This window comes from Biomphalaria glabrata, chromosome 2, assembly GCF_947242115.1.
Source record: "Biomphalaria glabrata chromosome 2, xgBioGlab47.1, whole genome shotgun sequence".
Classification (NCBI taxonomy): Eukaryota; Metazoa; Mollusca; class Gastropoda; family Planorbidae; genus Biomphalaria; species Biomphalaria glabrata.
In genome coordinates, this window is record NC_074712.1 from 24,645,855 (window position 1) to 24,669,204 (window position 23,350).

The window sequence follows — 23,350 nt, forward strand, 5'->3', positions numbered from 1 at the left end:
TGCGTTCTGAGCAACCTTATAACTTGCAATCAATCCCTTTTCTGGCAGCTTTAGGTAGTTCGTAAGTTTTTAGTTTGTTTATTTTGTTGAGCCCAGATGTTTTCAAAGTATTCGTTCGGTTGCGCTTTTACAGCTGGATGTTTTGTTTCTAAGTGCCTCTTCAATTTGCTTGAAACAAGCGCCTCATTCAATAGAGGCATTGCAGATCTGACAGAATGGCCATGGAAATTCTTCAGGTCCCGAAGATATGAAACCATATCTTTGTACCTTCGTTTGGTTCCTTGCTTTTCATTTAACGCTTTCGCAGTTTCATTCTTGCTAACGTATTTCTCCATGGATAAAAATGAATAATGCTTATTGATAATTTGTTATTATACACCTAAACAATTTACATGAAACACATCGCTTATTATTATCGTTACCATTTCAAGAACTGCTGTCAGTGCTGTGCGTCTGCTAAGGCGGCCAACATTTGAATCATTATAATAATATATTATGTATAGTGGACAATTCCATAACCTGAATAGCTAACAGCCCTTTCCGTCAATATGGAACGATCCACTACTATTGCTGGTCGTTTTAAGTGGGAATGTCATCGCAACATAAAATAAACATTCGATAGTAGACAGACTTGTGTAACGCTTCACGGGTGGCGTTCTGAAAACTCCCGTGGCACACCAGCAAATCTTCGGCGGCACACTAGTGTGCCGCGGCACACAGTTTGAGAAACACTGCTCTAAGCAATAGTGTTGCAATATAAATCGTTCCGTCTGAGGTCTGCCTAAGAAATCAGTGTCTACTAAGCAGTGGTTCTCTTTACCTCTCTATGTGGATCTTAGACATGCGTATTTGACAGAAAGCAACTGAGACTTCTTGAATGATTTCACCAAAGATGTTTGAACACCATCATGGACATACGGTGGCAAGACCGCACACAAACAGCGATATTCTAGAGAACGCCGGTATGAACTGGGCAGGGCACGTATCTCGTATGGGGCTCTAATATCTGCCAAAGGCTTTTTAGTGAGCTTGAAGGTGTTCGGCTTAACAGAGGTGCTCGAAGGGAAACGCTTCTTTATAATACTAACCCCATGTGTTTAAGTCTCTAAGGAAAAATGCGCCATTTTAGTTTGTTACAAAGTGTATCTTTTATCCAATAATGTAAAGATTTTGTATCATTTGATGTTTCGAACTAATGTCATAATTGATATATTAATTGCAAAATTAAATTCTGAACGTAATCAATTGAGAAGTTACACTGCAAAGACTTTCTACCAAACTAATAATAGGCCAATAGTTTAACGCAAAAAATTCAATGTGAGATTTGTTTTTCGAGACTACAGGGAGACTTTCTATTCGAACCGCCATGTATGGCATGTACGATGTCATTTAGAACTAAAAGAACACAAAAGCAACACTTCAGATTGGTAGTCCTCTACCAGATCGCTCATTTTTGTCTTTAAAAAATAAGTTATGGTAAATATTGTTACAAATGAACAGTGACAAGAAGAGGTCAACGTGTGACCCCAGCGAGATGACACAGCAGCCAGTGTTCTCTGGAATCTACATGTAAAACCAAAGACAGGATGTGACGTTTCCTCACATATTGTTCCAGATTATATTAGCAGTGTTTGTGCAACTTTGGAGGAGCGATTAGGGACTCTATATAAGCCAGAAAGTTAATGTGAAAGTCAGTCGTGAGTGAGCCGTTACAGTCGATACAGACGATGTAAGACGTGTGCGGCTCTGATTCGGTAGACTTGAGTACGACTTGGTTCAGCTTTGGGAGACCTGAAGCGACACTGGGAAGTGTGTCGTTGGTCTGTTCTGTGGAATACGGCTCGATGGAAGTTGAGAAGAGATGAATTGCAACGACGTGAAGAGATGAATTGCAACGAAGTATAGCTAACTGTAAACTGACAGATATTGCACAGTCTTCTACGCTACATGTTACATTGACGAATTGTTAGAGTTAATAGTCAATAAAGTTATATAAAGCTGAAAGTTAAGTCATCAAGTTCTTTACAGTGTTTTTATTTAATAATAATAATAATAATAATAATAATAATCTTTATTATCCGTAAGGAAATTTGTCTTACAATTTGTGCATTACACCAAACAAAAAACATTATAACTATAAGAAACCAAAGTGTACATTCACACCAGACGCACTCATAATTTACATGTGACAAAGTTTATACCAGATTGTTCTTATTTAATGATTTGATTGCCAGGGGAACAAAAGAGTGTTTGTGTCTGTTTGTCTTTGCTATCGGTGTCTTGTATCTCTTTTGTGATGGTAAAATCACAAAATCCTGACACAAAGGTTGATTCTTTATTTCGAGGATCTTGTTAGCTTTTTTATAGATGTTTGTCTCAAACAACTGCCCAAATGGGGTTTGTTTTTTGCCAATGATTTTGCCAGCAGCATTTAGGATTCTATAAAGTTTATTTTTATTTTTAATGCTCAGATTGCCATACCAGGCAGTGATATTGAAACTTAAAATATTGTAGATGTGAGCGTTATAAAACATAGCCAAGGCCTTTTCGCTAACATTAAACGAGGACAGTTTTCTTAGTAGTCGTAATCTTTGCTGCCCGTTTTTGCTGATATAATCAGTATTTGCAGTAGAATTTAGTTTATTGTCTAGGATAGTACCAAGGTATTTAAAGGTTTGCACAATTTCAATAGTCTCTCCAGCTACAGAAACAATATCATTTCCCTTCTTGTCCCTACGAAAATCGATTATCATTTCTTTGGTTTTTATTACATTTAATAATAAAAAATTATCTTTACAGTATTCCTCAATGTGTTCTAGTTCTTTGAAATACTCATTTACGTCTGAGCTCTCTGAGAGCAGGGCAAGAAGAGCCGCATCATCAGCGAATTTTGTGAAGGAGCAACAATAACTATCGGATTGAAAATCATTGGTGTACAAAATGAACCACAATGGCGATGTTACAGCCCCCTGGGGCGCCCCTGTGTTAACTATGCGTTCATTAGATATAACATTGTTTACCCTAACCCTCTGAGCTCTCTGGGTCAAAAATTCATTAGCCCATAGTATTACTTATGGACTAATCTGCAACGCTTTCATCTTTTCAATGAGTAAATGAAGTTGTATAGTGTTAAAAGCTGATGAGAAATCCATAAAGAGCAATCTTACATAAGTGTTCGGTAAGTCCAGATGTTTGTAGACACAGTTTAAAATATTTAGGATGGCATCGTCTACACCTTTACCCTTTTGGTAAGCAAATTGTAAAGGGTCTAACTTATTACAAAGATCATTCAGAAGAAACATTTTAACCAATTTTTCTAAACATTTAGACACAATGGAAGTAAGTGAAACAGGTCTATAGTCATTCATTTCCTTCGGTTTGGAAACCTTTGGCACAGGTACAATTATAGATGACTTCCACACAGGTGTTATCTCATGGTTTAGTAATGAAGTAAAAAAAATATCTTGGAAAGGTTCAGCTAGTTGTTCAGCACATTCTTTTAAGATTCGCCCTTTTATTCCATCAGGCCCACCAGCTTTCATTGGGTTGACGTTTTTGAAAATGTTACAAACTTGCTCTTTAGTAATCGCTAATTCTAAGCATTTGTTAACATTGACATCTTCAAGGGCTTTGAGTCTTAGATAATTAAAATCTTTCGTGTCGAAGCGACAATAGAAATCATTTAACTTGTTGGCCAATGTTTTTTCGTCTCTTGTAGCAAGATTATTTTTAAATTTGACTTGTGCTCCTGCCATTTTGTTCATGATGCCCCACGCCTGTCTCATGTCACTTGTATTAATTGAGTCTTCCAGCTTGGTGCGGTAGTTTCTCCTCCCTTCCTCAAGAACGACGTTGAGATTTCGTTGAGCAATTTTCCTTGTCTGTCCATCGCCACTCATAAATGCTCTTTTCTTTTTGATTATTTCCCGTTTTATTTTTGCAGTGACCCATGGTTTATTGTTGGGGTATATCTTGATGCTCTTAGTACTGACACACATGTTTTCACAGAATTTGATGTAATTTGTCACTGCGTCGACCCATTCTTCCATATTTGAAGTGGTCTCTTTGAACAAATTCCAGTCAGTACAGTCTAGACATCCCTGTAGTTTGAGAATATTGTCTTGTGTCCATTCTTGTACGTTTTGTGTGCTTACTAATACATTTAGCCAGAAGATTCAGAAATACGTAACAATATTTGGCGGTAATAGATTATTCCTCCGAGCGAGGCTCGGTCACCTGGTACTATATCCTATACTCTTAAGCGAACAATTTTTGTATGTATGTAGGTATATATATATATATATAAATTTAATTTCGAAAACGCATCTAGCGATTCTAAATCCTTTCGATCTTTTCTTATGTCAACATTGTAAACAAAGACTAGATCCATAAAATACTATAGCTTTAATAGATTCGGTCAATTTTTTTTTTTGAGGGTCTTAAGTTTGTTTTAGGGCTATAATATATACACTACGGTCTAAGTTAGCACCAAAGGAACATTTCTACCAAGTTTTATCAAGATTGGTCAAGCGGTTTTGATTTCTATTCGTAACATACATACATACATACGCCTCACATTCTACTTTATAATTATACTAGCCTGACATTACCCGCGGCTTGCGGGTCTAAGTTTGTGTTTACTAATCTAGTGGATTGGAATTAAATGTGTGTTAAACGTAGCTAATTATCCTTTCAAGTTTTTTCTCTTTCGCTACGAAAATAAAATTAGTTTTGCGAAAATGGGTTTACCCGGAGCCGATACATACATATCTATTAAAAACGAAAAGAGCGATAGCTTTGTTAAATGAATGGAATAATTTTTAGTACGCGATTCATGAATGAATATAGATCTAGGCCTATCTCAACTCGGCTTCGCAGCTTTCGTAAACGAATGTAGCTTTAGAAAACCAAATTTGAATGATTATTTGATCAAAATATGAAATGAATGGACTTTAATTAGTATGTTTATGTGTTAAAGTATAAAACTATCTGTGCGAAGAGAAGTTGAATTAGAGTTTTAGATCTAGGGATGGGATTATAAAGTAAACAATTAAACGAATTAATTTTTAGTACGCGATTCATTACGGTATTGTCAAATGAAAGAATGTTCGTCAGGAAATCTGTAGTCACAGATATTAGGAACTAATTTATGTAAAAAATGCTTTTGAAACACAAAATTCAAGGTTAATTTTATTATATAATGAAATCAATGGATCTTCTTTTGTATTTTCATGTGTCAAAGTAAAAAACTATCTGCTCAAAGTGTATTTCTTAAAATTAGATCTAGGTCTAAATCCTTTCTATCTTTTCTCATGTCAACGTTGTAGACATGGCCTAGATCCATAAAATACTATAGCTGTAATAGAGTCGGACAACTTTATTTTTTTTTAGGGTCTTAAGTTTGTTTTAGGGCTACAATACATGCACTAAGGTCTAAGTTGGTACCCAAGAAACATTCCTGCCAAGTTTTATCAAGTTTGGTCAAGCGGTTTTGATGTCTATAAGTAACATACATACACCTCACATTCTACTTTATAGTATAGATTGAAGAGAGAGGCTTTCAACCTTAAAACGCTCTGTAGGGGATTTTAAACTCAAAACTATCTTGAGGGGTTTTAAACTTTTAAAAAAGCCATCTGGAGGAGAGGGTTTGAACCCCCCCCCCCCCATTGGCTTAACTACGCTTAAAGAATTTTAGTGTGTAATTTTTTTTTTTTATATTCAAGAGGTCTTTTTTACATCAAACCCATCTGAAGGGAAATTTAAACTCAAAACACCCAATAGGCTTGGCTACGCTCATAGCATTTTGATGGAAATTTATTTTTTTTATTTTGAAGATTTATTTTTTAGCTTGAAACCCCGCTGGCGGGGGGTTTTCTTTGGCTATGCTCATAGAATTTTGAGTGCGTAATTTGCTTTTTTTTTATATTCAAGAGGTATTTTTAGCTTCAAACAAAGCTGAAGAGGGGTTAAACTCAAAACCCCTTTGGCTACGCTCATACAATTTTGAGTGTGTAATTTGCTTTTTTATATTGAAGAGGGGTTTATCGTAAATTTTGGAAAGGGTTTTAAAATCAAAATCTTCCTTAGATGTGCTCTTGGAATTTGGGGATTGTCGTTTGCATTTTTTTTTGTTTTATAGAAGAGGGGGAGTTTTAAACTTAAAACCCCCCTGGTAGGGAGTTTTAAACTTAAATCCCCCTGGTAAGGGTTTTAAGTCTAAAAATTCCCCGGTATGGGGTTTCAAACTCAAAACCTTTTGCTTTGGGGTTTCAAACTCAAAACCCCTCAAAACCCCCTGGTAAGGGGTTTCAAACTCAAAACCCTCAAAACCTCATGGTAGGGGTTTCAAACTCAAAAGGGGGTTTCAAACTCAAAACCCCCTTGGCTGTGCTAGGGCAAGTTATGGTTTAGTATTAAAATTTCACCTAAAATAAACAAAATTAAAGCAAAAGATTGGTTATTAATCTCCGACACCCACGAACCCCCCCCCCTGGCTACGCCCATGATTTTGCTGGTGACCTCCAGCTGTCTCGTTCTGAGGCCGCATGCAACCATGTGCTCTCTTCTATGTCATCTAAGGCAAGTTCGCGCCTAAGCTGGTCTTTTAAGCGTTTCGGTGTTACGTCGACCACTTTTTTAGCTCACCAAAAAAGACTGCCTTTGGCATGCGTTTTTCTGAGATTCGTCTCCCATACAGGATACTGCTTTGTCCAGCGTAACTGTTGGACTTAAAGAATTTCATCTATACAAAGGCAGCGGATACACATTTGAGACCAAAAGAAAATCTGCTGCCGAGGACAGACGCAGACGCTAAAAGAAAATCTTAATCGAGCACCGCGGACAATGGTTACGCTTGCAAAATGTGGCAAAATATGTAGGTCACAGCTGGGGCTGCGTATCCACGGGAAATACTGCAATCCTCATTAATTTTCGGACTCGAAGACAAGGCCTTATTATTATTATTATTTTGCTGGTGAATTATTACCATGTGTTCATGCTTCGGTGTCTACTGTCCCGTACCAAAACAAAGGAAATGGTCATAACACAGCTTCTCTACGCCTTACTTGCTCACACTAAACATGATATCCATCTAGCGGTCAACGAGTTTGCGTACGCTGCAGCCTCTTTTGATTTAACTATAAGCCTCGGTAAAAAGCTTGGGCGTGGTGACGGAAGATTCAGGAGAGATCTGAATGGAGGGATCTGTAAAAGCAGGCCATATCCCTCCACGGGCTGTGGCACCACTGGGATAAATGGATGGCAAAAGCCGGTATGAACTTCTTATAGTCCGACAGTCAGGCTGGGCAGGGCACGTATTTCCGTATGGGGGACGAACATATTGTTCGGCGTAACAGAGGTGCCACACGGAAACGTTTCTTTAGAAAACTAATGCAGTGATTGAAGTCTATTAAGAAAAAATGCGTCATTTTACTTTGTCACAAAGTGCCTGTTTTACCCTATAACGTAGAGATTTGCGTCACTTGATGTTTCGTACTAAAGCCATAATGAATATACTAATTCCATAATTAAATGTCTGAACGTAACCATCTGAGAAGTTACACTGCAAAGACTTTCTACCAAGCCAATAATAGTAAGTCTACAATAGTCTTACACACAAGATGGATTGTAAAACTATAAGACGGACGTGAGCTCTGGTTTGTCTAGACTGTAGGATGACTTAAGAGAATTTATATTTAATCGCCATGTACAATTACATTTAGAACTAACTGAACACTAATGCAACTCTTCAGATTAGTAGTCTTTATCCGATCTTTCATTTTCGTAATTACAAAAATATTCCCAAAATGACTTCAGGTATATAACTTTCCTTAAGAAATTATTTAACCGAGCGAGCCTCGGCCACCTAATATTATATTGAAATCGACGGTACGTGTCGTTTTGGCGCGAGAGATTTTGACGTGAGCCTTTTTGGCGCGAGATATTTTTACTATAATTTAAGAAACACGTAGCTTTTATAATAAATTATTTGTCGCTATATTATATCTATATATATAATTCTCTTCATGGCTCAAGAGTTTGGATAACCAAGTAATGGAAATATCACTCTTTTATTTCAGCAATCGGATGGACTAGAGTTACTCCACGTAATTTTAGAGGCGAAAAAAAAAAGAGAGGGGGGAGGAGAATAAGTAGTATTCACCCGTCACTAAATAGCAAGGGCGGACCTAACCATTGTGACTAAGAAGTTATGGAAAGAGAACAAGTAATCTATTCTGTATTCACCTTTCAATAAATAGCAGGGCCGGACTTAACCATTGTGGGGCTCTATGCGAAACGGATTTTGCGGGGCCCAGCTTGGGTAGGGATACGGATAATTAGTGAAAATTAAGAGTTAGTATTAGAAAATATATTCGTCTTTGCATTGTTTTCATTCTTTACTACGCACAGAATTACTACACGAGCCTTGCGTGTTGCGAAGCCATACAGTATATCTACATAGATCACGCTCAGTAGCAAGAATTACGAAATGTTTCAATCTATCTATGAGAATTGTTGACCTCAAGTAATTTCTCATTAGTTTGAGGCGCGAGAAGCTTCTTTTACTAGATTCCACAATTACGGGTATTGCATAAGGCCTTTTTATCGCGCTTATGATTGGCGTTAACCATACTAAAAGACACCCCAAAAACGACAATTTTTGTATATATATTTCAGGAGATTTTTATGAGTTTTCAAAAGATTTTAATAATTTCCGGATATTTCCAGGACTTTTTGTATATTTTGCTATTTCCGAAGATTTCCAAGAGCTCCTGGTAAATCAGTAGGCCGCGGGAAATCTGTTATAAGTAATAAAATGGTGTAATTTAATAATTTATACACCTCGAATTAACGCGGGTCCTATTAAAGTGCGGGTCACACTGCGGTCGCATAGGTTGCAGTGGCCTAATGCCAGCCATGCATAATAGCGACGTATGCTACGCCGCCGGTCAACTAGTATATTCTAATTTGGAGACGTCAAATGTTTGTCTATCTGGGAAGCACTATATCAGGAAACGCCAACCTTGATGATGAGATAGACTGCCCAACATGAACAGTACCAATGCGACAGTAAAAAGGTCCCAAATTTGATGGGCGGGACATCTAGTCCGCATGCCAGACAATCGCCTTCCCAAACGACTTCTGTACGGGGAGTTGTGTGCAGGAAAGCGCTCTTACAGGGAGGTCCATACAATCGCTATAATAAAAGCGCTATAAAGTCACTCTCAAGAGCTTCTTCAAGGGATGCAATATCGGTGACCGGTCACTTCATCCCTGGTCACTTCATCCCCGGTCACTTCATCCTCGGTCACTTCATCCCCGGTCACTTCATCCCCGGTCATTTCATCCCCTGGTCACTTCATCCCCTGGTCACTTCATCCCCCGGTCACTTCATCCCCGGTCATTTCATCCCCAATTAAATATTTTATATATAAATATGATTATGTAAAATGCTTTTTGACATTTTGTTACTAATGCGTTTATAGTGTTTCCTGTAATATCATAATATTTTCCGGATCGAAGGCCAAGGTTTGGTGGAAGTAGTAAAAAATAATTTGAGACATAGAAGTGCGATTAGAACAATTATGATCATGCCGCTGATACTTATCATCAAAGGCCAAGGTGTGGTGCAAGTAGTGGAAATCTTTTGAGAGATAGAAGTGCGATAACAATAATTATGACCATGCCGCTGATAACTTATCATCAAAGGTCAAGGTGTGGTGGAAGTACGACCATGTTTCACTTTATTTAATTTTTCAATCGCTCTTTCTTGAAAATGGGCGCGTCTTTTTTAGCCTTGAAATAAGTTTGTTATTTATTTCTAATAAAGGCGAAGTTCACCCATCCTCGTGATGTCGCATGTAGAAGTTTTGATTTCATTCCTTTTAAACATTAACGTGTTACAATTTTGTCATTTAAATAAAAATGAATAGATTAAATATTGCTCATTTCATAATTTTTAAAATTACAATTTGTTAGATAAAAATGATCAGATGATGAAAATATCAGGGGATGAAATGACCGGGGATGAAGTGACCAGGGGATGAAATGACCGGGGATGAAGTGACCGGGGGATGAAGTGACCAGGGGATGAAGTGACCAGGGGATGAAGTGACCGGGGATGAAGTGACCGGGGATGAAATGACCGGGGATGAAGTGACCGGGGATGAAGTGACCGGGAACCGCAATATCGACATTCACTGCTGCGAAGCACTAGCTTTCGATCACTCCTCATGGCGTGAAGCCATAATGAAAATTCTAACTGCAATATTAAATCTCAGAACGTAACCATTTGAGAAGTTACACTGTAAAACCGTCATGTATAGTGACATTTAGAACAAACTTAACATACAAGAAACTCTTCGGATTGGTAGTCCTTTGTTTCTGATTAATCATTTTCGTTATTACAAAAATGTTTTTAAATATGTGTTCGGTTAAATATCTGTTGCAAATCATTCAACCGAGCGAGGTTCTGTCACCTGGTACTATATGCATATTTGTATAATAATTGTAAGCACTAATATATTTTTAAAAAAATGAAACTTTGTCTTTTATTCAGTTTCAAGCAACACACGTGACATCAACTCTTATGTCCAGCACAATTGTTCTAGATCTATCCCGTAAGTATTTTGTTCTGACATGTTTTTATAGAAGCTATTAGAGCTGAAATACAGGTATTGTCCATGGTTAGACTCAAAAGTAAACAACTTTATGGAATCCCTAGCAAGTTTTCTGACAATATGTGGACTTCTCAAAGATTTAAGGAATATTCATAACAAGTTAAATCAAAGTTAGTTAAATAATTTGATGGTCTTAAATAGCATTCATAATTAATACAAATTACTATTGGCTTTATAGTGTAACCAGCTTTATCCATCGGCTGGCACGTTGATTTGGTCCCATAATGTTTGTTTTGACATGAACTCATCTCTCTTCTTTTTGTTACTTGAACCGGCCCTTAAATTCGAGTATCACTTTTGTCTCTCCCCCCCCTCCCTCAAACTCTTTGCCGTAACAAATAGTCCTCTTTACACTATCTAACAATACAACTGCTTTTTGGTCATTTCATCCCCTGTCACTTCACCCCGGTCACTTCATCCCCGGTCACTTCATCCCCTGGTCATTTCATCCCCCTTTCATTTCATCCCCTGGTCACTTCATCCCCGGTCATTTCATCCCCTGGTCATTTCATCCCCAATTTAATATTTTTTTCTATTTTCATTGTTAATTGTGCTGTTAAGGTTTTCATCTAATAAATAAATATGATTATGTTGAATGCTTTTTGGTATTTTTGACATGCGTTTATAGTGTTTCCTCTTCCACTTTGCATTATTGATGAGAAATCTTATAATATATTGCAAATCTGGGTGTGTACTTAGCTATAGTGCTTCTATTGGATGTGGGCGATGTAATATTATAATATTATCCTCCGCATGACGTAATGATGAAAGGCCAAGGTTTGGTGGAAGTAGTAAAAAATCATTTGAGAGATAGAAGTGCGATTACAATAATTATGATCATGCCGCTGATAACTTATCATCAAAGGCCAAGGTGTGGTGCAAGTACGACCATGTTTCACTTTATTTTATTTTTTTAATCGCTCTTTCTTGAAAATGGGCGCGTTATTTTTAGTCTTGAAATAAAGTTTTTATTTTTTTTTATAATAAAGGCTGACTCCACCCATAACACTTTTTTACATTACCTCTATATTTATATATGTTAAATTTTATAGTTTTTAATGGCATTTAGTTTTAATTTTATTTTTATCTAATGTGTTACACTTTTTGTCATTTAAATAAAAAATGAATATATTAAATATTGCTCATTTCATGATTTCTACAATTACTATTTGTTAGATAAAATAATCAGATGATGAAAATAACGGGATGAAATGACCAGGGGATGAAATGACCAGGAGGTGAATAGACCAGGGGATGAAATGAGCGGGGGGTGAAATGACCGGGAGATGAAATGACCAGGGGATGAAATGACCAGGGGATGAAATGACCAGGGGATGAAAAGACCGGGGATGAAGTGACCGGGGATGAAATGACCGGGAACCTTTTTGGCGGCCCCCGTAAGGGGAAAAGCCACTATTAGGTTTGTGCAAAATGTCCGTCTGTTACACTCAGATCTCAAAAACTAGAAGAGAAATGAAAAATATTTCACCATGCGATGCGGCTTGCAAAGTTTAAGTGCAAAGACTACTTTTTGTTTTCTAAACGCAGACCGTTAAATTTATAAAATAATTATACAAGCGATTTTTTCATAAAAATACACCAATTCTAAAACAATACATAAATGTAAGGGAGATAATGTTACAGTATGTTAACAAGGAAAGTAGTATTTTCTGTATCCTAAGCCAAATATATTTATAAAATGTACAAGAAATGTTAACAAAAAATGTAAATATTAGTTAACTGGGCTTTTCCTAGTCAACTAGCTGCTAAAATTAAAATAAAACATTTATGTTTGTTTATAAAGGCTACGAATGCACTTTGTGTGTAAATATCAAGCACATGTTTTTAAAATGCACTTTTTATGCAGCGACTTTCGTGCAGTAGCGTTACATCCGCGGCAAAACTTGGTACTAATCTAGTTCCCTCAAAATTTTTAAATAATCAGATTTTATTTATTTTTTAGTTTAGTGCTCCCCATCAGGATAAAAATCGCTTATTTTTGTGCGTTTTGTTTGTTGGCTGGTCTGTCCGTCACGTTTATATAAAAAAAAGTTAAAAACTATTGAAAATCTGATTTAACCTTCATTCCTTTGTTCCTTCCAAAACATTGCAATAGTTTTAAGTATCTATAATAGATTGTTCCGGGTGTTTTTGTGAAAATCAAATCAATGCCAAAGAATTTTTTTTTGCTCCTCTAACTTGTACTACATATAAATTCGGTGCTTAAACGTTGCCAAAACACATAATCAATAATATGTTGTTCCGTTTTTTTTTAAGTAAATAGCATATAAATGCTAAATAAAAATTTCTATACTTACTTATATTTCAGTTGTTCCGGATATTGTTTTATAAAAAAAAAATATGACAAATGATTGTTATTTCTGTCAAATGACTTTTTTTTTCAAAAATATTGACAATAAATTGTTCAGGATTTTAAAATAAGAAAGTAATTTACTACAAACGATAACTGAAAATAACTTTTTAGACTTATTTTACATTTAATTTTCTTACTGAAACATAAAAAGATTTTTTTATCGGTTAAGAAAGTTCCAGATTTTGTTTTAAAATAGAAATCGACCTACATTACATTAATTTTCTTACAAATCGTCGCCAAAATTGTTCCAAATTTTATATGAAAAATCTACTACCGCCAATGACTGTTTGAAATCCCTCTTCTAATAACATAACATAATTAATATGCTTAAATAGTTAGACCAAGTTGTACATACAACATTGAAGTCTAAATACTAGATCTAACAGTAAACCAATCATCTTATATAAGATCATAAGCACGATATCTGTTCTTTTCTTTTTCTCTTTTTTTAAATTGCAAATCAATGCTGAAAGATTATCTAAAATCGCTCGTCTGACATATTGTACATATTTGGTAGATGTCATGCAGTAAGGTGTAATATATCCTTCATCAATAATAGGCTATTAGTTTGCAACCAGTTTGTTATTAAGCTAACAGCAATGCCAGGTCGTGCGTTTTGCGTGCTGGACTGATTATCTCAATGGTCCTGGGTTCATACCCTGCTCGCTGTCATCCTCCGTCGTCCAGCGGGAAGTTTTGACAAGGAATTTAATTATCTTTAATTTTAAAGGGACATCCGAAACACGTAAAACAGAAAAAAGAAAACAACAACATTCTTTTACAACGGCAAATGAATCTTTGAAACATTATTACTTTTGACAATCAAAATAAAGTCACGTCTTAAATATTCCTTGCGAATGGGGCCTAGGCGAATCAGGGATCCGACGGGGGCAGCCTCTGAGTTTGTGTTATCACACAAACTCTCTTTGTAACCTTGTTTTTAAATATGATATTTTTTGGGGCTGGTTCTATTTTACTTTTTACATCCTACTCCGCCACCCCTCTTAAAAACTGTAATTTTATAATTCGTTAAATCTAATTGGTACGCCGCCCCGCTACCCTTCCCAACGCTAAGCCTTCCAACCATATATTTTTACCCGTGAATTCGATTACAGGTATCAATTATTCCCCCTCCACCCTACGATCTAGGTCTACATGCAATCTCAGAGTATTCATGAACTTTTCAGCTCTTAGTGAAAATACTTCAAAAGCTTTCCGGCAAAAGCATTTTTTAATATTGCATCCTATGCATCCAACGCTCACATAGACCTAATATTTTGGCCTACCACCCCCTTTTAACTCTCTCCTAACATAATTTTGTTACGAATCATGAGTTGAGTTTGAGTTTAGGCACATCGGCACAATTTAGGCCATGTCGTGCCCGTAATCCTTTAAGGATCACTCTCCCTTTATATAACAAGGGCTAAATTCTATACAGTTAAATCATTAAAAACAAGGTCTATTCACAGTTAAAATAGTAAAGGTAGTAAAAATTTAATAATTTGGTAAAAATCTTATGTAAATATTATATGTTCACAATTCATAAATCAGATCTTCGTAGACAACCCCACTTCCCGGACAAAGCCCAGTACATTCCCAGGTTCGACATTGTCGAATAGTGTTTTTAAGTTGTGTGCTCTAAAAAATTTCTCCCTGACATCCTGGTATCTGGGGCAATCAATGAGGAATATGTTCCACGGTGAGGCGAGAGTCACAGTACTCACAAAGTGGGGGCTCCTCTCTCTTCAGCACAAAAGAGTGCGTGATGTAGGTGTGGCCAATTCTAAGTCTAGACATGGTCGTGCGCCTTGTCCTGACATCCGCCACAATCTGCCTAAGTTTGTTGTGAGTCTCAGCCTCCCATCGATCCTGCCACTCTCGATAGGTGGCGGAGGCAATACTTTGTCTCAGGTCCGAGCAGGGAATTTGGGTTCCTGACACTGCTTGATTAAGGGCTCTCTTTGCTTCTCTGTCTGCGGTTTCGTTTCCCTCTATGCCCACATGGGAGGGGACCCAGGTCGGCTGTTATTTGGTCCAACAGCTTTAGGCTCTTGTGTATTAATGGAATGTCAGTCTTCATCCGCCCCAAAGCTTGCAATGCAGATTTGGAATCTGAGCAGATTATAAATTTCCTCCTTTCTGATGCTTTGACGGCCATAAGTGCAAGCGCTATTGCATGCAATTCGGCCGTAAAGATGGAGCAGCAATCGGGGAGTCTACGGGAGATTATTTTGTTCCGAAAGGAGCAGGAACACGCGACCTTTCCATCCATTTTGGATCTGTCTGTGTAAATAATGCCATAATCTCCGTAGCTCTCCTGCAGTTCCCTTAAGTGGACTTGTAGTATACTTGGGTCTGTATTTTCTTTTTTGAAATTAAGAAGGGATAAATTGAATTTGGGTTTGTTCATCAACCAGGGAGGGTTCTGTGGGGTTTCTATTTTAGAAATTTGGTCAATGGGTGGGTTTAAATTTTGAATTGATTCTCTCACTCGGAGGCCCAACGGCTGTATGACGTTAGGCCTTCGATTGTATAGTTCTACTTGTGTAGTGTTAAATATAGAGTCGAAAGCAGGGTTCGTTGGGTTGGATTTTAGCTTGACTATTTACTGCATTGCAAGCTTTTTCATTCTTATATGCAGCCTCCACGTGAAGACTTGGGATTGGTGATGTACGAAACGCACCGAGACAGAGACACAGGGCAGCATTTTGTATGGGTTCCAGTATTTTTAGATAAGACTTCCTTGCTGCTCCATGTATTATGGATTCGTAGTCTAGATTTGATCGGATTAGGCTCCGATATAGCAACAGCAAGGTGTCTCTGTCAGCTCCCCACTCCGTATGGCTGAGTACTCTAAGTATGTTTAATGACTTTTGGCATTTTTTCTTACGTTCCTTATTGTGGGGAAGAAAATTAAATTTGGAATCTTGGGTGAGGCCTAAAAATTTTGTAGTTTTCACAACAGGGATCTTCTTTTTGTGTATAAATAGTTCAGGGTCTGGATGGATTCTCCTTAAATTACAAAAATGCATGCTAACTGTTTTGGAGTCCGAAAATTTAAAACCATTATCATTTGCCCAATTTTGAAGTTTATTTAAACATAATTGTAGTTTTCTTTCTAGGGTATTCAAGATTTTTTCCATATGTAAGAATAACAAAATCATCAACATACAGAGAGCACTTTATGTCAGGGTACAGCCTTTATTATACTGTTTATTTTTATGTTGAACAGGGCTCTTCCTGGTTTGGGTATCGGTATAACCTCCAGCTGTTTGGGAAAGCGCCTATTTGCCACACAGATTTTTAGCAGGGTCGCCAATGAGTGTTCGGGAAGATGCTTGAGGAACTGATAATGAATTTCATCTTCTCCTGGCGCTGTGTCATGTGATTTGTCCAGCGAGTCAATCAGTTCCTCAACCGAGAACGGTTTGTTGTAATCTTCATTGTTCTCTGATATGAAATCAATGGGGTGTCTTTCCTCCCTGATTTTGACTTTTTGGAACTCTGGCGTGTAGTGTGCAGTGGATGATTTATCTGCTATTGAGGATGCAAGGCAGTCAGCTATTTCTCTGGGGGACGTTAGAGTTCGTCCTTGGTTTTTCAAATGCCTTATTGCATTTGATTCTTTCCCTTTGATCCGCCTTACTGCCTTCCAAACAGCTCTAGCAGAAGTTTTGGCATCCAGACTGACGACAAAATTTCTCCAGGAATTCCTTTTGGCTGACCGTATTGTTTGTCTAGCCTTTGCTCTAACTATCCTAAATAGCTTTAGGTTTTCCTTGGAAGGATTCTTTATAAATGCAGCCAGTAATTTTTCCTATCGCCAAAACCACTTTTGCAAGCTGTATCAAACCATGGTTTGCTAGGCCGTTTTGGATTTGCAGAGGTTAGGGGTACAACTTTCCTGGCTATACTTAGTAGTTTGCTAGCAAAGGTATCAGCTGGGTTCTGTTCATCGAGGATATTTTCTGTGATATCCTCGGAGCATCTTTTTTGGAATTGTTTCCAATCAGCCTTATTCAGTTTGCACCGCTGAGGTCGTCCCAATGAGGGGAGATTGTTAGTAGTGATGATTAGGAAATGATCACTTTCCCGTAGATCATTGCTTACTGACCATTTAAAGTCCTCCAGAAGTCCGGGGACGGATAAGGTAAGGTCAATGCATGTGAGAGATCCAGTTCCTGGGTGCAAGTAGGTCGTTGATGCATCATTAAGTAGGCATAAATCATGTTGGAGGAAGATATCCTCCAGCATATGACCTCTTGTGTCGGTATTGTTGGATCCCCACATAGTGTTATAGGCATTGAAATCCCCAAGGGTTATATAAGGCCGAGGGAGTTGTTTCAATAGGTCCTCCATGTCTGTTGGGTTTAATGGAGCGCCTGGTGGTAGATACAGGCTGCCGCAAGTGATAACCTTGTGTAGTGTTATCCTAGCTGCTACGGCCTGTAGTGTGGTCTGTAGTTCTACCCTTTCATGGGGGACGCTGTCCTTCACAAGGATACAGACTCCACCTGATGCTCTCTCCGCATCCTCAACAATCTTTCTGTAAGCACTGTAGCTTCGGAAGCTGATGCTATCTTTCAGAAATGTTTCCTGTTAGCAGACAGCTACAGGAGACTCAGAGTTCATCAGTAAAAGCATTTCCTCATAATTGGCCTCGAGAACCCTACAGTTCCACCGTACAATTCTGGAATCCATGGCTTGTTCTAAATGACCTACTTAGAGCTATTAGGCATTGGGAGGCCCCCGGAGGAGTTTCCCTTTATTCCAGTGACCTTGGTATTTTTATTCTTGAGTTTGGATGGAGAGGAGGACAACCCCCTTTTGGGGGAAGTCTTTCTCTCTGGAGAGGGGAAATCCCTCTGGTTAGAGCGGGAGTTATTTCCTCCTCCCTCGCCTCGGGCATCCTCTCCGCTTTGATTTCTCCCCTTAGGGAGTTGGTCAATCTCTAATTCAGTAGAGGTTGGGGTGTCTGGCTAGGTTCTCTGAGGAGAACCTGTGTCAGACATGATGTCTCATGGTTCTGCCGGAGTGTTGGTTTTGACATGCTGCTCAGTCTCCATGCTCTCATCAGCGAGCACAGAGAACCTGTTCTTTAGCATGACAACAGGGCTTTCTTGTCTCTTCGGAGGTGTGTTCTTTGGCGGTGTTTTCGTTTGAGCTGGAGGAGGAGGAGGGGATGGTGGGGTCAATGTGTCCGTCTGTGTGATCTTCCTGTCTTAGCCACAATCTGGGCGTATGTCTTTGTCAAGCCTATTGGCCCTTGTGTAGGGCCAATACAGCCGATTTCGCCTGGCTGAAGGTACATCCATTTCTTGCCTTGTACTCCTGCACGGTAACCTCATGTTTCCACGCAGGACAGTCCTTGGAGTAGGCTGAGTGGCCAGAGTGTTAGTTTGGGCATTTGAACTGGGCTGTGCAGACCTTGTCCTCATGACCCTCTCCAACACATCTGGCACACACAGTGTTCCTTTTGCAGACTGCCGTCTCCATAACCCTGGCACTTGATTCAGCTCATGGTGTTAGGTATGTAGGGCCTCACTGGAACTCGTAGGTATCCTGCCTTCACATACTCTGGCGGTGTCCTAGTTCCAAATGTGAAGATAATAGTGGCGGTTTTGAACTCCTCACCATCCATGCGTCTGGTAATGTGCAGGGCAAGGGTAACTCCTTCATTGCCCTCCACTATTTACTTCTTGAAACATTCCAGCAGGTCTCTAGAGCTGATAACACCTCTGCTGGTGTTCAAACTCTTGTGTGGCATGACTTCCACTTGGAGATCACAGATTCTTCTACATCTTAAAGGTCATCAGAGTGTATCTTACTGTCAACTTCTACAAGAAGTTCCATTGACTTGTGTAACTTAGATACACTCTTGGGCTCTCCCACTTTGTATGTGAGAAAAGGGATCATATATGTCAGGCTTTTCCCCTCCTCTGTGCACCTGACCACCAAAATTGATGGCCAGGTAGTACAGCTTCTTGTTGCCTCTTCCTTTTGTGCTTCTATTCGACGTCTCTTGCCCTGACACAAATCTGGGGCAAGTGGATTTTTTGTGTTTTTTTTTGTCCATATGTTTATTCTTCTTAGTTCGGCACCTGTGCTTCACACCCGCCATCGAGTCCAACAATGGGAAGAGCCATTCGGATATCCAGAATGAGCCCGCCAGGGCTACACAGTCAGCTGCTGCATCGGGCATGTGTCCGATACAGCAGCTCCCTGATTGACCCTCCAGCCACCGCCTTCGACCTATGCTAGTAGTTCGGCATGACCAGCCGCTTGACCCAGAGCGGACCATCTGAGCCTCAGGTCTAGGGGAACTTGGAGCCAAATTATTGTGTTGTGGTGGTTTATCCACGGATAGTCATCCACTCAAACATCAGGATCTCTTTATCTCCCCTTACCCGTCGCTGTCCACGGCAAACGGGCTGGTCTAGGACGTAGTGAGATTTTAAAAATAAGGGGACAGAGTGATGGGCAATGAAGACAGACTGAGAGTAAGAGGAGGCAGACACAATGATAGTAAAGAAGTAGGGCACTTTTGAGCTCCAAAAGTGCTTAAGAAAGAGGAGTGCAGTTTAATGTCATGTCTCGGGACGAAGTTACGAATCATGATCTATAGTTTGTTACGTTGAATTAGAATGGCCCTGCTTATATCGACCTTTCACACACAAACACATGCTCCTGGACTGAGAATTCTAGTTTCACTTTTTTAGTTTTCCCCGACACCACCCCTAAAAAAATATTTGACATGCAATCGCTGACTTTTCTTCGGCTTTTATAATTCAACAGTACCCGGTGGCCGAGCCACACTCGGTTAAAATAATTTCTTAAGGAAGGTTATATACTTGAAGTCATTTTAGGAATATTTTTGTAATTACGAAAATGAACGATCGGATAAAGACTACTAATCTGAAGAGTTCCTTTAGTGTTCTGTTAGTTCTAAATGTAATTGTACATGGCGATTAAATATAAAGTCTCTTAAGTCATCCTACAGTCTAGACAAACCAGAGCTCACGTCCGTCTTATAGTTTTACAATCCATCTTGTGTGTAAAACTATTGTAGACTTACTATTATTGGCTTGGAAGAAAGTCTTTGCAGTGTAACTTCTCAGATGGTTACGTTCAGACATTTAATCATGGAATTAATATTTTCATTATAGCTTTAGTACGAAACATCAAGTGACGCAAATCTCTACGTTATAGGGTAAAACAGGCACTTTGTGACAAAGTAAAATTGCGCATTTTTTCTTAATAGACTTCAATCACTGCATTAGTTTTCTAAAGAAACGTTTCCGTGTGGCACCTCTGTTACGCCGAACAATATGTTCGTCCCTCATACGGGATACGTGCCCTGCCCAGCCTGACTGTCGGACTATCAGAAGTTCATACCGGCTTTTGCCATCCATCCATCCATCCCAGTGGTGCTATAGCTCGTGGAGGGATATGGCCTGCTTTTACAGATCCCTCCATTCAGATCTCTTCTGGGCCTTCCGTCACCACGCCCTAACTCCAAGCTTTTTACCGAGGTTTATAGTTAAATGAAAAGAGGCTGCAGCGTACGCAAACTCGTTGATTGCTAGATGGATATCATGTTTAGTGAGAGCAAGTAAGGCGTAGAGAAGCTGTGTTATGACCATTTCCTTTGTTTTGGTACGAGACAGTATTACTGACACCGAAGCATGAACACATGGTAATAATTCACCAGCAAAATAATAATAATAATAAGGCCTTGTCTTCGAGTCCGAAAATTAATGAGGATTGCAGTATTTCCCACGGCTACGCACCGTAACTGTGACCTACATATTTTGCCACAACCAGGGCAAGCATAACCATTGTCGCGGTGCTCGATTAAAATTTTATTTTAGCGTCTGCGTCTGTCCTCGACAGCAGATTTTCTTAAGTCTCAAATGTGTATCGGTGGCCTTTGTATAGAGAAAATTCGTTAAGTCCGAAAATTACACTGAACAGAGCAGTAGAAGAGAGCACATGGTTGCAGAACGAGACAGCTGGAGGTCACCACAACAAAGTAAAAGGTATCTACACCACTCTACACAATTAAAGAGTAAACAATTTATTAAGCACTTAAAACACAATAACTAATCATACATTGGCACATTTAATTTTATTACTTCTCTTTCATAGTTCCATAATAAATCAATCTACAGTAAGATGGTGCGCAAATGTTTAATTAGGTCTATTGATTCTTTAAAACTCGTTCTTGTTTGCAAAGAAATATTTTAGTGTACTGCGATAACCTAGTGACGTAAGCAACATTTTTCCCGTTTACGTCAAGGACAATTTTCATTCATAAAACATGTGGCCAATGAGTTGAGAATTTTTTTCTCTCTAATATGCACATACCTTGAAGTTAGAGCCGTTTTCGAAATAAAATTTGTATATAAATGTATATACATACATACATACATACATACAAGTATTGCTCGCTTAAGAGTATCCTATACACTTAAGCGAGCAATTCTAGTATATATATTTATATATCCTATACTCTTAAGCGAGCAATTCTTGTATGTATGTATGTATATATATATATATATATATATATATATATATATATATATATATATATATATATATATATATATATATATATTTTATTTCGAAAACGGCTGTAACGATTTTCTTTAAAATTTCACGATATGTGCATAATAGTGAGAGAAAAAATTCTCAACTCATTGGCCACATCGAGAAAACTCGAGGTCGACCGTTATATCAGTTTGAAAATGGCTCATTATCGAAAAATTAATTTTGGCTAAAATGTTTTATGAACGAAATTTTCTATATGACGTCAATGGGAAAAAACTTGACACCGCTTACGTCACTAGGCTCACAGCAGTACACTAAGACATTTCTTCGCAAACAAGAAAAAGTTTTAATGATTCAATTGGCGTAATTAAACATTTGCGCACCATCTTATTGTACATTGATGCATTATAAAAATATGGAAGAAAAATAATGAGATTCAATAGCTTTGTGTATGATTAGTTATTGTGTTTTAAAGGCTTTATAAATTGTTTACACTTTAATTGCGTACACCCGTAGGTAGCTTTTACTTTGTTATTATTTTGCTGGTGAAATATTGCAATGTGTTTAAGCTTCGAAGTCTACTGTCCCATACCAAAACATAGGAAATGGTCAAAACACAGCTTATCTATGCCTTACTTGCACAACCAGGGCCGGCCCTAACATTTGCGGGGCCCTACGTGAAATGGATTGCGCGCGGACCAGTAAGGGTAGAGATAAGGATAATAAGTGAAAATAAAGATTTTGTATAAGAAAATATATTCGTGTTTGCATTACTTTTTTATTAAAAGAAAGCTGACGATGCCATTTTTTATATATCACGCGTAGGACTGGCGTTTACCATATTGATTGACACCCCAAAATAAAAATGTTGTCTTTTTTAAGGACATTTTTATGAGTTTTAGGAGATTTCCAGGAGCTCCTTGAAAACAAAGAGACCACGGGAACCCTATTATAAATAAAATTGGTTTAATTTTATAATTTACACCTAGAATTAGCGCGGGGCTTTTGAACCGTCGGGGTCTACTACGGCTGCATAGGCCTAAGGCTGGCCCTGATGATATCCAGCTCGCGGTCAACAAATTTTCATCACGCTGCTGCTTTTTTTGGTTAACCTATAAACAGAAGTTATGTTCCAAAAGTCACCCAATAAAACCTACTCAGCCCAAAGATCACAGCGCATAGACATCCCTTAAAGCGGTAGATATTATCACATTATCTGGGAAGCGTAGTATCAAATGACGCATTGCTTTAAAGAGAGGTTGATATGTGATCAGGGATAGTCGTGCTTTTGGACGCCTTCAAGCGTGAGTGTGGCGAAATAAATCGCTCCGCCTGTCTACAAAAATCAGTCTCAACCAGTGATTCTCTCAACCTCTCTTTGTGGATCTGAGACATGAGTACTTTATAGAAAGTAACTAAGACTTCTTGAACGACTTCACCAAATACCGCAATACAAACAGCGAAATCCTTGCAAAATGGTAATAACTTCTTATAATCCGAAAGTCACGCTTTGCAGGACATTTATTCCGTATGGGGGACGAACATATTTTTGGTAATCTTTTTTTTTTAGTAAACTGAAAGGTTGTCGGAGTAACAGAGATGCCTCACAATAACGCTTCTTTAGAACACTTACGCGATGTTTTTAAGTCTCTTAGAAAAAAATGCGCGACTTTACTTTGCTACTAGGTGCACGTTTTACACTATAACGTAGAGATTTTGCATCATTTGATGATTCTTACTAAAG

At 38.3% G+C, this 23,350-nt stretch overlaps 1 protein-coding gene across 3 annotated transcripts in view; it reads left to right on the forward strand.

The window, feature by feature from the left end:
- Nucleotides 1-23,350, forward strand: part of LOC106056023 (probable serine/threonine-protein kinase MARK-A) — a 198,534-nt gene that overhangs the window by 21,739 nt on the left and 153,445 nt on the right. For 2 of the 3 annotated variants that reach the window (XM_056019720.1, XM_056019719.1), the window contains exon 3: nt 10,562-10,622. The exons of the other annotated variant lie outside the window; for it this stretch is intronic. In XM_056019720.1, coding sequence (XP_055875695.1) covers nt 10,562-10,622 — 61 coding nt within the window. The remainder of the gene's footprint in view (nt 1-10,561; nt 10,623-23,350) is intronic. 3 annotated transcript variants of the gene reach the window in all.